Source organism: Sus scrofa, chromosome 2, assembly GCF_000003025.6.
Source record: "Sus scrofa isolate TJ Tabasco breed Duroc chromosome 2, Sscrofa11.1, whole genome shotgun sequence".
In the NCBI taxonomy this organism is placed as follows: domain Eukaryota; kingdom Metazoa; phylum Chordata; class Mammalia; order Artiodactyla; family Suidae; genus Sus; species Sus scrofa.
This window is the reverse complement of record NC_010444.4, coordinates 90,704,452-90,720,112: the sequence shown is the minus strand read 5'-3', so window position 1 is coordinate 90,720,112 and position 15,661 is coordinate 90,704,452. Positions and strand designations below refer to the sequence as shown.

At 38.7% G+C, this 15,661-nt stretch overlaps 1 protein-coding gene across 8 annotated transcripts in view; it reads right to left on the bottom strand.

Annotated features, from left to right (window-relative positions):
• ATP6AP1L (ATPase H+ transporting accessory protein 1 like) overlaps positions 1 to 15,661 on the bottom strand; it is a 60,488-nt gene that overhangs the window by 21,357 nt on the left and 23,470 nt on the right. For all 8 annotated transcript variants that reach the window (XR_002341797.1, XR_002341802.1, XR_002341796.1 and 5 more), the window contains 5 exons: positions 13,452 to 13,492; positions 13,129 to 13,190; positions 11,022 to 11,257; positions 5,266 to 5,316; positions 400 to 637 (listed from right to left, as the gene is read on the bottom strand). Coding sequence is in view for 1 of the 8 variants with exons in the window: in XM_021084512.1 (XP_020940171.1) it covers positions 400 to 637; positions 5,266 to 5,316; positions 11,022 to 11,257; positions 13,129 to 13,190; positions 13,452 to 13,492 (628 nt within the window). In the remaining 7 variants the exon portion in view is untranslated. The remainder of the gene's footprint in view (positions 1 to 399; positions 638 to 5,265; positions 5,317 to 11,021; positions 11,258 to 13,128; positions 13,191 to 13,451; positions 13,493 to 15,661) is intronic.

Below are 15,661 nucleotides of genomic sequence, written 5' to 3'. Positions count from 1 at the left end.
AGGATCACTGCTCCTCTCCAGGAAGGAAATAAAATAATTGTCCGACAATTCTTCTCCCCAGAAGGGCCTCTCACTTCAGGAAGTGTCAGTCACTGGGCTTCATGCTACAGCTTCACTCCAACTTAGATTGCTGGCATTCCTCACTGATAATTATTAGTGACTGGATAAACCTGAATGTAAAAGCCAGTCCACGGGAAGGAGTGGGGAGGGGTGTCACTGTGCAGAAAGAGGAAATAGTTGATCCTATTCTATTTCATACCTTAGAAGATAAAGAAAAAAACACCAATATTATTTTAAAGCTATCCACTCCTCTTTTTCCCTTAAATATCACTTTTTAGACACTGAGTTTCTTTAGCACCACATACACAGGTGCGCTGAACATATGTTTTAGTTTATTACCTGGAAATCAACAAAAGTGACCTCCCACAGGCTTGACATATCGGTGTCACTGGGCAACAAAAGGCTGTCATACCGCTGCAGGCTGCTGACGCGGTGGCAGTGGTAGGAGTAACTTGACGTTGCATATATGCCAGTTGCATTAAAAGATGCTTGAACTGAATTATTGAAAATAATCTCAACTCGGTGCAAACTAAACCAGCTCTGGATGGAGAACTTGTTGTAATTGGTAAGGGTGAATCTGAAAATGATTATAAAACAGTATTACCCCAAAGCACATTCACAGTTGCTGACACAGGACATCATCTACCAATGGTACAATGGCTCCCTCTTTTGTCAGGTAGTAGAACTGGCTCAGAGAGAGGCTTTTACTTTTCTAGTTCTGAACAAGAACCTCCTGATGAGGGGGAATGAAGCAAATAACAAGGCAGCCTCCCAAAGGGAGCAATACAAATTACTACAAAAGGAAAAATACAAAGGCTTGGGGTTTTTTTTTTTTTTCGTTCTTAAAATTAAAATAATTTTATTCTTGCAAAAAATTTGAGAGAAATTACATGGACAATAATGTAGAATTAACAAAATAGATAATGGTTAAATAATAGTAATAGCTTTTACTATGTAGCAAGCATCTTTTTATGGTCTTTATGTGTATTTTATTTAATCTTCGCTACAACACGATGAGATAAATACTATTATCTTCATTTTGCAGATGCAGAATCTAAGACACTAAGGGATTAAATAACTAACTTGCGCAAGTTTATTCAGAAAGCATTGGAGCTGGGCTTAGACTCCAAACTGAGATCAGAGCCCTTACTCTTGGCCATTTGGAATGGAGCATTCTCTAGTAATAAAAAAGTTATAACATCCGTATGTCATGATCACTTTTCTCATTAAAAACTGTGTGACTACCTAGAAAAAAATTCTGGAAGGATAGACATCAAAATGTTAATGTGATTACCCACTTTGCTGTACACCTGAAACTAACACAACATTGTAAATCAATGTACAGTTTAATTTTTAAAAATGGGGAAAAAAATCAGCTGAGACCATTATAGCTCAGGGTGAAAGCTTGGGTTTTGATCCTGGCTCTGCCCACTGCAGGCTGTGTTCCTGCTCCCTCTGGAAACAGCATCTTGGTGTGTATAGGGCTGACCCTCTTCCCTCAGTGAAACCTCTCAGGCCTTGTCAATCATATTGCAGCCCTTTAACTATAGTGATTGGTTTAGAGAAAGGCATATGCCCCAGACTGGATCAGTAAGATGCAATCCTGGTGCTTCTGCTACAGCTAGCTAAAGGCAACAGGGCTCTTTTAAGTGGATACTGTCAGCTCAGAGTTTTCTTCCTGGCCACCATCTTCCCTGCCTGAGAATGAAGCTGACACAAGGTCAGCAGAGCCAGAAGATGGAGAAAGATGCTGCCCTGGTGAGGTCAGTTAATCATATTCATTCCCATTAATCAATAAGTTCCCTTTAGGCTTTAAGCAGCCAAAGAGTTCTTGCGAACAAAGCTTTTACTAGTGGTATGATAAGGTTTGCAATATAACCTCTGTGGGACTTGGTTTTCTCATCTGTAAAATGGATTGTGCTTATCTAAGCTGAAAGGGGGCATGCATGGCTAGTATCCTGTACTGTGCCTAGTGTTATAAAACATTTGAAGTTATCTAGGACACCCCCAGTTCACCCTGGCCTCCTGAGTTACACATGGGAAGGCTTTTTGAGGGAAGCAGTTGTGCCCAGCCATCCCTGCCCACTACAACAATCCACCAAGAACAGTGAGGGAAGGAAGGATGGAGGGAGTGGACATCTCTTGCCTAAGCTCTGGAGTCAGAGGTTCCAGGGTGGGCAGTGGGAGAGAGGAGCCACTCCCAGAAAGGGTTTCCCAGGAAGTGACTGCTCCTGAGCTTGGGGCTCGGGTGGAGCCTGCCACATTGTCTGCAGCCCTGTTTCAGATAACAGCCTGAAACTGAAGCTCTTATGACAATCTTGATGAGATGGAAGCATCGATGAACCAGTAGACCTGCCTGAAAAATCCTTCCTTGTAAAAACACCAGGTCATCTTGCCAAATAGCTGTTCAGCACATGGGATCTTTGGCTCTGTGTCTCTTGGCCCTTTCTGAGTCAGGAGTAGCATGGCCCTAGCCACTGGAATCTGTGGCTGGCTTCTGGAGCAGAGCCTAAGACAGGGACTTATGGGTGAGTGATTTTTTTTTTTTTTAAAGAAAATCCTGGGAGGACAGGGGAGATGTAAAATGCGTGGAGGAAGGGAAGAACAAGTAAGGGCATGCATTGAACAGAGTGCCGGGGCCGGGGGCGGGGGGCAACTCCGGCTCCATCCTGCTGGGAGATCTGGAATTGTCTCATGTAATTAGTCAGGGCTGCCATGTGGGATGTCTGGCCCTCTGATGGGCACGCAGGCAAAGGGTGCTCCAGCAGCTGGCAATAACACAGGTACCTACTGTTAAACAGGGAGAAGGATGGAGGGGTGTGGACAGAGCAGCACAGTGCCTACTTCTGTTCCTGCTCTTTCCTAGTTTCTCTTTTAAAAGTATATATTGAAGAAGCCAGACATAAAGGTCATATGTTACATGATCCCATTTATATGAAATGTCCAGAACAGACAAAGCCATGGAGACAGAAAGCAGACTGGTAACTGCAGGTGGCCGGGAAGGGGAATGGGGAGTGACTGCTAATGGTAAGAAGTTTCATTTGAGACTGATACAGAAGGGTGATGGTGTGAATATACTGAATGCTATGGAATTGAATACTTTAAAATGGTAACTTTTACCAAAATTAAAAAAAAAGGTGTAAGAAAAATAAATGTTAATAGTGATTATCAATGGTAGTTGGATTATTAATGATTTTCATTTTTTTTCATAGCTCAATATTTTCTCATTTTTCTATTTTCTTTTTTTTTTTCATTTTTCTATTTTCAGTGGACATCTATAATAACCTTGTCTGACTTTGAGCTCCTACCGAAGGAGACCCCAAGACAAAGACGTGAATATGGGTATTTTGTGGAGGTGATCCCAAATTTATTTGGGAATTTAGTCATTCAAAATATGTAGAATGGATAGAAGAGAAATGACAGAAGAAAGGAAGGTGGCCCAAAAGGACACAGATAAGCGAGTTTTTGCTGTGGGCAACTGGGGTTTAATGCCCATGGGGAACCCTGGGACAGAGGAGAACATGAGGCTCTGAGTGATCTCATCTGAGGAGGAGGGAGCTGGGGTAATTATAAACTTCTTTCAGTCCCTGCTGCAGTAGGGATGGGAGGCAATGTGCCCCTTTGGCCAGAGAAAGCTTTCAGGCAAAGAAAGGCTGGCAGTTGAAAGATGAGCTGGTGGACTATAGGGCTGTCAAATGCAAATGCCCAAGAGGATACAGACAGGAAACACTGACAGTGTCTGCCATATATAGCTTTATCATAAGAAAACTAATACTCATAAAGTTACTTTCCTTTAGGTTAAAAAAAAAAAAAGTGCTGTTTTTACACAATGGACTATTACTCAGGCATTAAAAGGAAAGAAAAAATGCCATTTGCAGCAATATGGATGGACCTAGAAATTATCATGCTAAGTGAAGTCAGTCAGACAGCGAGACACCAACATCAGATGCTATCACTTACATGTGGAATCTAAAAAACAGGACACAATGAACTTCTTTGTAGAACAGATACTGACTCACAGGATTTGAAAAACTTATGGTTTCGAAATGAGACTGGTTGGGGGGTTGGGGGATGCACTGAGGGTTTGGGATGGAAATGCTATAAAATTTGGTTGTGAAGATTGTTGTACACCTATAAATGCAATGAAATTCATTAAGTAATTTTAAAAAAGTGTTGTGTGAATCAAATATATTCCCCATTCCAATATCAAACAGATATGTATATGTGTTTGGTCATTTTATGGAATTCTATTTTCCTTATAAAGTTTCTTCAAAAGATGATGGTCTGTGTGTTTTAAATTATGACCAGTGAAATACTGGTGTCCCATGATATGTAGGCAAATGTTCTGAGGAAAGAGCTTACTAAGGTTAAACATAGGAAATGCTAGGTTTATCAAAGCCACCAAGCATAGCAATCTTCCTTAAAAGCACATTTCCACAGAAACTTCAATACACAAATTTCCACAGTGAATCTCTAAGAGGACACTGTGTGCCTCTTTCTCAAATATGTTTGACCACAGGACCCCTTTTCTGGGATTATAAACTCTTACACAGAGCAGAAGTGTTTCATACAACACAGCTTAGGAAAGACTGCCCTAGCACATCCGGCTGGTTTCTCAAGTAATGTTAAAGACACAGCTGTTTATCACCACTAAAGATTGGTCCTATAGGAAGGGAAAGATTATATTTTTATAAGAATAAAAATCTCTAATGCCTTCAAAGTGCTCCTTCCCCCTAACTACTTGGATAAGCCACTGTTGGCAGAAGCATTATTCTATACATAAACAGAGAAAAATGTAGGCCTGGGTTGACTGTCTGCTGGAATGCAGCTAACAGAGAATTTTTGGTTACTGTTAAGTGATAACAGTGATTCAGCTGTAAGGAGCTATACAGAAAATAATTTCAAACTAGATCCTCAGCTTTGGAGCTTTAAATACATTTTATTCTTGGCTCAGAGGAAAAGGGCTATCACATTCTCAGGTTCATATGTTTTCTAGGTAGATGCTTTGATAGAAACTAAAGAAAGTATTACGATAGAGTCCCACCATAATACCACTGACTTTCCAGTACAATTAGGTAAACATGGCATTTCATGCGTCACAATGTTTGGCTCACAGTGGCCCCTGACACTTAAATCCTGAATGAATTATATGGAGCTAATCTGAAGTGTGAACCTCTGACATCCCAAAGTAGAATCCATACCTACCTTATATCAAGACCTCTGGGATTTTCAGCATCACCAAACTTCAGAGACAACCTAAGAAGACAGAAACACAGTTCATAAAAATAGAAATAACTCTTACTCCACACTATACTCAAAAATTACCTCCAAATGAATCACAGGCCTAAATGTAACAACTAAAACTATAAAACACAGGGGAAACAAAAAAAATTTTTGCAATCTGGGGGTAAGAAACAGTTTCTTGAAAAAATACAAAAGTATTACTTTATAAAAGAAAAAAGCTGGTAAATTGACTTAATTAAATTAAAAGAACTTTTGTTCTTCAAAAGGTACTGTTAAGAAAATAAAAAACTAGCCACAGACTTGGAGAATATATCCACAACACATATTCATAAAGAACTTGTATCTGAAATACAACAAATAACATGAACAACTCAATAATAAGGAGGCAATGCAACTTTAAAGTGTTCAAAAGACAAGTGCTTCACAAGATATACAAATAACCAACAAGTACATGAAAATATGTCAATATCATTAGTCATCAGGAAAACATAAAATCACAATAAGATACTGTAGTACAGTAATCAGAATGGTTAAAACTTAAAAAAAAAACTAATCTTAAGCTTTTTACATCTATGTTTATTCACATTTTTCTGAACATTAAGATAGGATTGCTTTTGTCAAAGCAAAAGCCACAAATAGTTCCCCTTTTACCCCAATTCTTCCCTCCTGAAAGCCAGATGTCATCCTGCACACAGGGGGACTCATAACACAGGTGAGGAACACTCAACTTATGAATCTGGGAGTTTATACAGAAGAGAGACGGTGATCCCCCTTCACCTTCTAAGAGAGGGAGAGAAACATTTGCTTTCTTAGTGTCAAAAATTTTCCTTGGGAAAATAAAAGTGTACAAGTTTTATTAACCTTTGCATGGGAGCAAACAGCTCACCATAATGGAGACAAATGGCTGCATGTCTAATACCCATGTAAACAGACGTCTCCACGGAGAAGATAAAAAGCTCTCTGGGTTTCCGAGCCCTGAATATCTCGATAGTTCTGAGCTCCCTTGCTCCTTGACATGCAATCACATTCCTCTGAGGAGGTACATCTCTTAGGAACACCAAGACACTTCTTTCAATCCAAGTCCCAAGAAAATGTGTTCAGAAATCGCTGACCATAGAGAAACATAAAAATATTTTCTTTATGGTCCCATATTGACCATACCAAGTGTTGGTAAGGATGTGAAGCAGCTGCAACTCTCACAAGATGCTGGTGGAAAGGTAAATGCTACAATCACTTTTTTTTAAAAGTTTGGCTTTCTCTAAAAACTAAACACACATATAGCATATGATCCAGCCATTCCACTCCTAGGTATTCACCTAAGAGAAATGAAAATACATGCTCCTACAAGGACTTGCACATAAGTTCATAGCAACTTTATTTGGAAACTTATCTACAAACTGGAGGAAAAAAACAAATGTCCATCAAGAGGTAGATGGATAAATAAACTGTTGTATATCCATACAAAGGAGTATTTACCACTCAACAATAAAAAGGAACATTACTTTGATACATGCAACTATGTGAAATACCAAAATCATTATGTTAAGTGAAGGAAGCCAGACTGGAAAAGAGTGAACACTATATGATCATAGTTATATAAAACTGTAGGAAATGCAAACTAAGCCATAATGATAGAAGGAAGAATGGTGGCTACCTGGAAAGGTGGGAATGGCAGAAAGATGGATTACAAAGGGGCACAAAGAAACTTCTGAGTTTGATGAAGTGTTTGCTGTCTTGATTGTGGTGATGGTTTCATGGGTATAAACATGCCAAAACTGACCAAAATGGGAATTCCCATTATGGCTCAGCAGGTTATGAACCTGACTAGTATCCATGAGGACACAAGTTTGATCCCTAGCCTCACTCAGTGGGTTAAGGATCCAGCACTATTGTGAGCTGTGGCGTAGGTCACAGACATGGCTCAGATCTGGCATCGTGGCTGTGGCACAGGCTGGCAGTTGCAGCTCCAATTCAATCCCTGGGTTCGATCCCCGGTCCCACTCAGTGGATTAAAGGATCTGGCATTGCCACGAGCTGTGGCGTAGGTCACAGACATGGCTCAGATCTGGCATCACTGTGGCTGTAGAGTAGACTGGCAGCTAGAGCTCCAATTCAATCCCTAGCCTGGGAACTTTCATATGCCAGGAAAAAAAAAAAAAGCTAAATAAACAATTAAAAGTGGGAAAGTGTGAGAAATTAACATATAAAGGATGATGCTATGTGACATTATTTCTAGAAGTTATAACACCTCAATATTATAAAACCAAAAAAGCAAAAGCAGATAGTTATAAAATGTCCAATTACAAATTTGAAAAAAAAATGACACAAACATAATTTAGTCCCACGTATCAAGAAACAGAAACATCAGTGACTGAGCTGAAGTTTATCTTCATACTACTTATGGAGAAAAGGGTTTATTTATAAAATAAACCATGCTAAATACAATTACTAAGAGAAACATCTTTTTTTTTTTTTCTAACATAACATAAGATACCTTAGAAGTACTAATTTACAAACACTTTATAAGCTAATTTACTTGGTAAAGTAAGTCTTTAAGAGAGTTTTTTTAGAGTTCCCATCGTGGCACAGTGGTTAACGAATCCAACTAGGAACCATGAGGTTGCGGGTTCGATCCCTGGCCTTGCTCAGTGGGTTAAGGATCCAGTGTTACCATGAGCTGTGGTGTAGGTCATAGATGTGGATCGGATCTGGCATGGCTGTGGCTGTGGCATAGGCTGCCAGCTGTATCTCCAACTCAACCCCTAGTGTGGAAACCTCCATATGCCTCAGGCGCGGGCCTAAAATGACTAAAAAAAAAAAAAAAAAAAGAGTTTTTCTTTAACAATACTCTGATAATCTGTTACTAATTACTGAAAATACTTTAAAGAAATGAAATGCATTCCTTGGATGGTACTTTATAAATCTGCCTGGTCACTTTTTCTAGTTCTTCCAAGGAATCAGAATAGCTTAGTTACCCACAAACGGGCTCCCCGACTAAAGCTCAAAGCACAGCCATGCTGAGCCCACCCCTTCTCTGTGGAGCAGCTCAACACCCTCCACACTTCTGATGCCCCAAGAGCTTTCTCCAGCAGTCCTGGTTTCAATGAAAGCTTGTTAATGTGCTCTGCTGCAGAATAAAAAACATGAGGCCCAATTTCAACAAAGCAAATTTAGCAATCATTCATTCTTTCATGTGCTAAGCACTGCACCATAACCTGGGAACACAAATGGGAAATACAACATAGAGAGTCACTCAGAAAAGAGGGTTTTTTTGCTCATTCAAGTGCCCTACTCTCCCATATTTAAAACAGATTCTGAATTGTTCAGACTATAATTGCCTAAATTCAAAATACACAGATGCTGGATTATGCTCTATTGGTAGGGCTTTCACTGTTTAAAAAGACTTCTGCAGCAGATCTGTCTGCCAACAATTTGCCTTTCCCTGAACACTTTGTTTCCAAGCACTAAAGTGTGGTCATGTTTTCTTAATTTGTGCTTTTGACCTTACATGGTTATGTCTTTGCTTCGGTTTGTTCTTTCCACAACTCCCTTTCTGGTTCCTGAATATAACATTTCCTTGCCAACACAGCAAAGACATCTCCCTAATCTATACAATTCACAGGAATCAGGGACAGTTTCAGCAGCTAGTCCTTGAGGGCCTCATGTCCTGGGAAGCCTCCCACTCATGCTCTTAGGTGGGCTCTCCAGGATGTCTGCACACTCTCCTGAGCAGGACTCCAAGGAGTGGGTGATGCAGACTTAGAATTCACCCACGAGGATGAGTGGGCAGTGATAAAGCAGAAAAAAAAAGATAATAATTTGCATGTTGTGAAAACCAAAGGTTTCCTAGGCCTCTCGACCAGGTAAAGAGATACTATTTTACCCTAGTTATCATTAGTATCTTAGGAGAATGATACTAATACTTTGAGCAGCGATTGACAAAGTTCTCATACATACATTTCCTCATTTGATTTTTTCATCCCTATGAGAGAGGGCCAAGAGATAAGAAAGAAAATGGCATTGGTAAAGATATTTTAGACCCCAGCTCTATTACCATACAAGTTGTCTGATCTCAGGACGTTTCCTACCTCAAGAACTTTGTCCAATTTCCTCACCTGAAACACAGATGACAACTACCTGTGACTCGAGGGCTTATTTGCAACAGCATTGTGAGGAATAACAGATAATTGTACCTGTAAAGTCCTCAGCAGGTGCCCGGTCAATGCCAAGTGCTCACGTCCTCTTAGTTACTATTAACAGATGCCATCATGTCCCTCTCACAGGTGATGATCCTATGGTGGCTCTTCTTTATAAAGGCACAGAGCTCACTGGCAGAGCGGGGTCTAAAAGCTAAATTTCCATTCTTTCTAGGTTCCCAGGGATAATTAAGGTTTCTAAGGCCCAGCAAAAAGCTGTGGTGCTCTGATCTTCCCCACAAATACCCTGGGATCAGGATAAATGGAACCAAGGAGGGCCAGTCAGCCAGGGACAGGCAAGATGATCCCCACCCAATGATCCTCTCTTCCCACCGCAGATCACACATAAAGAGCAGTGTAGGGAACTAATTAGAGCCTGAGGAAAAAGCCCTGAGTTCTTGGAGTCTCTGAGATAGTCATACTGTAACAGAATAAACAATCTGGGAGGAATCTGGATGCTTATGCTTACAATTCCCTAGCTCCCTAATAATAAAAGATAGTCATTCTGAATAGCAAGATACTAAGACTCCTAATATAACCTCTAAGTGTATGTTTGTATAATCCATTTTTACCCATCATTAAGAATTTTTAAATGAGAAATCAAGTCCAGGAATAAAAAGGTGTTTCTGCCAAGATATGTAGGAAGAATACAGACAGACAGATAGACACACACACACACACACACACACACCAGAGTATGCTACAGTTTATACAAAGCATTCTGCCCATATAAACCAGGCCAGAACAAATGCACAGATTCTTCCAAAAGCCTTCATTATGGCAACAAATGTTGAAAGCTAGGTTTATAGAAGGCAAGTAGGACATGCCAGACTTCCTACGCCTGGACCAAAACAAATATAACCAAAAAATATTTGCTTGGATGACTGAGAAGCAGAGAAAGGCACTGGAAACTGATTTCCTCTTCGAAAGAAATATATGTTTAATCTGCTTATCTTAAATCAAAAGTAATTATTGTAATTACTTTTAAATGTCCTGAAGAACTCTCTGAAATTTAGCCATTCAAAGGCAACCTTGCATATCTGCAAACCTTCTACGTTCTACAACCTCAGACGCTTCCTAGAGTCAAACATCTGCCCTGGCTAGAGTCAGCTTTCCCTGTTTCACCCACTAGAATATGTACGACTCTGCTCAGTGATATGTCATCTCTTCCCTGTTGGGATAAAAGTAGTTGGACACTTAACACTTGGAGTGATACAGAGCCCCAAATCCTTTCTCTTTTGCAGAGTGAGTTTGGGAGCCCTCCTTTTCAGAATCCTCATTTCCACAAAATATTGTAACAATTAGCTTAAGTGTTCAGAAAAAATTTACTGGGAAAATATAAGAAATTTTTAAAAACTAACTTCTGACTTGTTCTTTCATTTTAAACATTAGACATTTCCTCAGAAATGTATGTCAGGGTCATGTGCAAAGGAACCTATTTTATTTCCTAAAATGATAGAAAACTGGACCACCCAGGTAACAGTCTAAGCTTGCCCTAAGGGCTTACTCCAATCAACTTACGTGGCATTTTCTTCACTACAATTTGAGTTGCCAGCATCCACTGTTGCCTCCTGGCCAAAAGCTTCATCTGTAAGGTCCAGCCAGGTCTGATTCTTAAATTTAATTGTTATCCTCTTGGTCCAAAAAAGAATGCAGGGAATTCCATCCATGGAGACATTAACTGGGCTATGATGGCTGAATGCATTCCAAGGTTCTTTTTCTAAAAGTCTTTGTCTGCTCAGATTGTAGTTGAGAGCCTAATTAATGAAATAAATGAAATTTAAGCTATGAATTTGTTTCCATGGTACAAATAGCTTCTTGGAAGTAAAAGAGGCAATTCAAAACCAGGTGAAATTCTGATAGCTCCAGAGTCCGTGCTATCGTAGGGAAAACGAGATGGGTGGACAAGATCCTAACAAGCCTAAAAATGACAGATAAACCTGAAAAGTACATGAACTCAGTTCCACAAAGCACCAAAAATGGAAAGGATGAAATTACAAAAACAAACCAATCAACCAAAAACCAATTGTGAAAGTAATAATATTAGCAAATAGTGACTTTCAAAAGTCACCAGTGACCATTCTGGGGGAGAGAGAGGATAAGCAGGTAGAGCATAGCAAATTTTCAGAGCCATATAACTACTATAACAGTGAAATAGTAGATAGATACTATTATACATTTGCTAAAACCAAAAAATGTACCGCACAAAGAGTGAACCTTAATGTAAACTATGGACTATAGTTAATTATGTTATCAGTAGTGGATTTTCACTTTTAAAAAATGTTCCACACTAATGCAAAATTTTTAATATGAGGAAATTAGGGAGGGGGATAGATTGAGGAGATATAAGGGAACATTATGTACTTTTGTTCAATTTTTTCTGTAAACCTAAAACTACTTTAAAAAGAGTCTAGGTGGGAGTTCCCTTCATGGCTCAGTGGTTAACGAACCCAACTAGGACCCATGAGGATTCAGGTTCGGTACCTGGCCTCACTCAGTGGGTTAAGGATCTGGTGTTGCTATGAGCTGTGGTGTAGATCACAGACGTGGCGTGGATCCTGTGTTGCCGTGGCTATGGCATAGACCAGTAGTTCTGATTAGACATCTAACCTGGGAACTTCCATATGGCATGGGTGTGGCCCTAAAAAGCAAAAAAAAAAAAAAAAAAGTCTAGGAGTTCCCATTGTGCCTCAGCAGGTTACAAACCTGACTAGCATGCATGAGGATGTGTGTTTGATCACTGGCCTCACTCAGTGGTTTAAGGATCAGGTGTTGCCACAAGCTATGGTACAAGTTGCAGATGCAGCTTGAATCCCGAGTTGCTACAATTGTGGCATAAGCCAGCAGCTGTAGCTCCGATTGGACCCCTTGCCTGGGAACTTCCATTTGCCCCAGGTGTGGCCCTAAAAAGAAAATAAAAAAGAAAGAAATTAATAATGTTAAACAAAGAAAATAAGAAGTTTCTAGAAATCAAGCACACTTCTCCAGACCATTAATGTCAAACAGGACAGGCTGTGATATTGGCCATTATGCACTAGAAATGTAGTCAGTGCAACTGAGGAGCTTAATTTTTAATTGTACTTAACATTATTTAATTTGAATTTAAATTTAAAGAGCCACATGTGGCTAGTATCTACTATCTTGGACAGCACAGCTCCAGATCACTTAATATACATAAACTAGCAAGGTATTCTATGAAAACTTTGCCCATTTCTATGAAGCCCAGGACAATGAACTTCAGCATGTCACTCTGGAGATCACAAAGGCAGATCTTTACCTGAAAGAAAATCTGCTTATCTAGATCAGTTATTCCATATCAATTCCTCCAGTGTAAATACAGATAAAAGGGAAATTAAACTGGCAGCAGCAACTCAAGTTTACCAGTAACTGAAGATAAACTGTTACTATAGTGGTCCTGTCTGAAAAGCAACAAAAGCAAAAGTGAATACTGTAATGCCAGTGAAACTTCATAGTGTTTTCTCAACTCTAACACATTTCCCCAAGTTCAAGTAAGAATGTTAGTTGTTAACAGAATTATTATTTACATTTTCACAGTGGCTCTGACCAGATTGAAATGCGTTTACATTTTTTTTTAAAGATACAATCTAGTTTCCTAACACGTCCATACCTGTGTGATTGGCAGTGTTGTGACATTCTGTACTGGCTTCATATTTTCATTATCCTGTTGATCTGTCAAATAAAATGATACATGTACAAAGGCTAAATGTCATTGATTCAGTAAAGTAACTGAGTGACAATAATACACTAAGCACTATGAAATGTACCAGGCTTGAGTATATTTTGGCTCATAATTTAGAATATACTAGTTTAAGAGATCTTAACATCAAAGACTCTTGCTGCAAGCACTGGTGTTCAGAGAAGCCCATCACAGACAGAATCCTTCCTCACCCCCACCCCCCGAGGAATCATAAAGGCAATTACAGGTCTTACCATTGTTTATAACCACTTCTTTATTTGAAGATGTTCGAGAGCTGAAACCAGGAAAGACAAAAATAAAAAGATGGGAACAAATATCTATATTGTAGATTTTATATAAAATTTTAAGGAGGATATTTTGTTTTACTACATCTCAGAGGAGAGAAGAGAAGCTTAGCCTGTCCAAAGTGTATACTTTCGAATAGTGAATTTTTTTTTTCAGCTGCACCTGTGGAATACAGACACTCCCAGGCCAGGGATCAAACCTGCACTATCGCACTGACCTGAGCCATAACAGTGACAATGCCAGATCCTTAACCTGCTGCACCAAAAGAGAACTCTCTGAATAGTAAATTAATCATTTAAAAAGGAACACTATACATGTTCTTCAAATAAAATAAGGAAAAGGTTAAAAATTTTAAATATTAACCTTGGGAGTTCCCACTGTAGCTCAGTGGAAATGAACCCAACTAGTATCCGAGAGGATACAGGTTCAATCCCTGGCATTGCTCAGTGGGTTAAAGATCAAGCATTGTTGTGAGCTGTGTTGTAGGTCACAGACGTGGCTTGGATCCTTCATTGCTGTGGCTGAGAAGCAGGCCAGCAGCTGTTGCTCCAATTTGACCCCTAGCTTGGAAATTTCCATATGCCATACCTGCAGCCCTAAAAAGCAAAAGAACAAAAAAAGTAATAACAAAATAAAATATTAACTGTAATCTTTATTCTTTGAATAAACAGTCTACTCTGAGAGTCTACCATGTGCCAAGCAGTGTGCTAGACATTGAGGTTTAACCAAAATTAAATAACCAAATAACAAATCAAATAAAGTATAAAACATAATAAAATACTTTTAAAGTGAAATTTTATACTACCTTGTACTGTTAACATATTGGAGTGAAAATATCATTTTTATCCCTTTTAAAAAGACAGACTCTACTGCCAAAAGGTACTTCTGAAAATTATGAGGAAATCAATTATAATAGATATCTTGTCAGCATTTCACTCTCCATACACAGACATACCCTACACACATATAATTTATTTTTTAAATAATTTAAGAACAGATTTTTGTAAATATCATATTTTAAAGCCTGTAATTTTTTTCACTTAAAATATATCACAAATATTTTCCCGTGTTATCACATATTTTTTCTGACCTAATTTTTAATTCTATGTGGTATTAAATCATACAAATGTATCAATTTATTTAACCAAATCCCTATTAAGTATTTAAATTTTCTCCAATTAATAAGCAAAACTACACTGACCATTACTGTGGATTATTTGTTTCTACCCCTGAGAAGTTCCTAAGATAAATTCCTAGAAGTGAAATGGCCAAGTTGTAAGATAAATATAACTTTTTCTCATGGAATACTGCAAACACAAAAAAACTTTTTTTCTTCTCTTTTTTTAAGGGCCGCACCTGGGGAATATGGAAGTTCCTGGGCTAGGGGTCGAATCAGAGCTGTAGCTGCTGGCCTACACCACAGCAACACAGGATCCAAGTCGCACCGTTGACCTACACCACAGCTTGTGGCAACACCACATCCTTAACCCACTGAGCAAGGCCAGGGATCAAACCCGCATCCTCACAGACACTATGTCGGGCTCTTACCCACTGAGCCGCAATGGGAACTCCAAACATACATAAATTTAAACAGAAAAATATAAGCTCCCTCATCCTCCACCCATATACCTTTACTCATCAGCCAGCTTTCATAATTATCAACTCATAAACAGTCTTGTTTTACCTACCTGTCCACCTACTTCCCCTCTCTGGAATTATTTTGAAGAAAATATCAGAAACTATATCACTTAAGTATATATTTCTAAAATATAATGACTTTTAAAAATAACAGCCCAATTATACTTAGAAAATATTAATTAACATTAAATATCACATCAGTTTAAATCCCCACTTGTGTCCTGTCATAAAAATTTTATTTCATACTTTAAATTTTTTGTAAGTTGAATCCATAATATATGAGAATGCAGATTCAACTATATATACATTACTATCCAAGATTTCTCTATATATAATATCATAAATTTTGTACATTTTTACAGTTAGACAATATATACATTATTCATCATTATCTATGTATAAAACATAGTATTAGCTACAGTGTTACTAAATCTATGTTTTAATGGGGAGTTCCTGTTGTGGCTCAGTGGGTTACGAACCCAAATGGCATCTATGAGAATGCGAGTTCAATTCCTGGCCT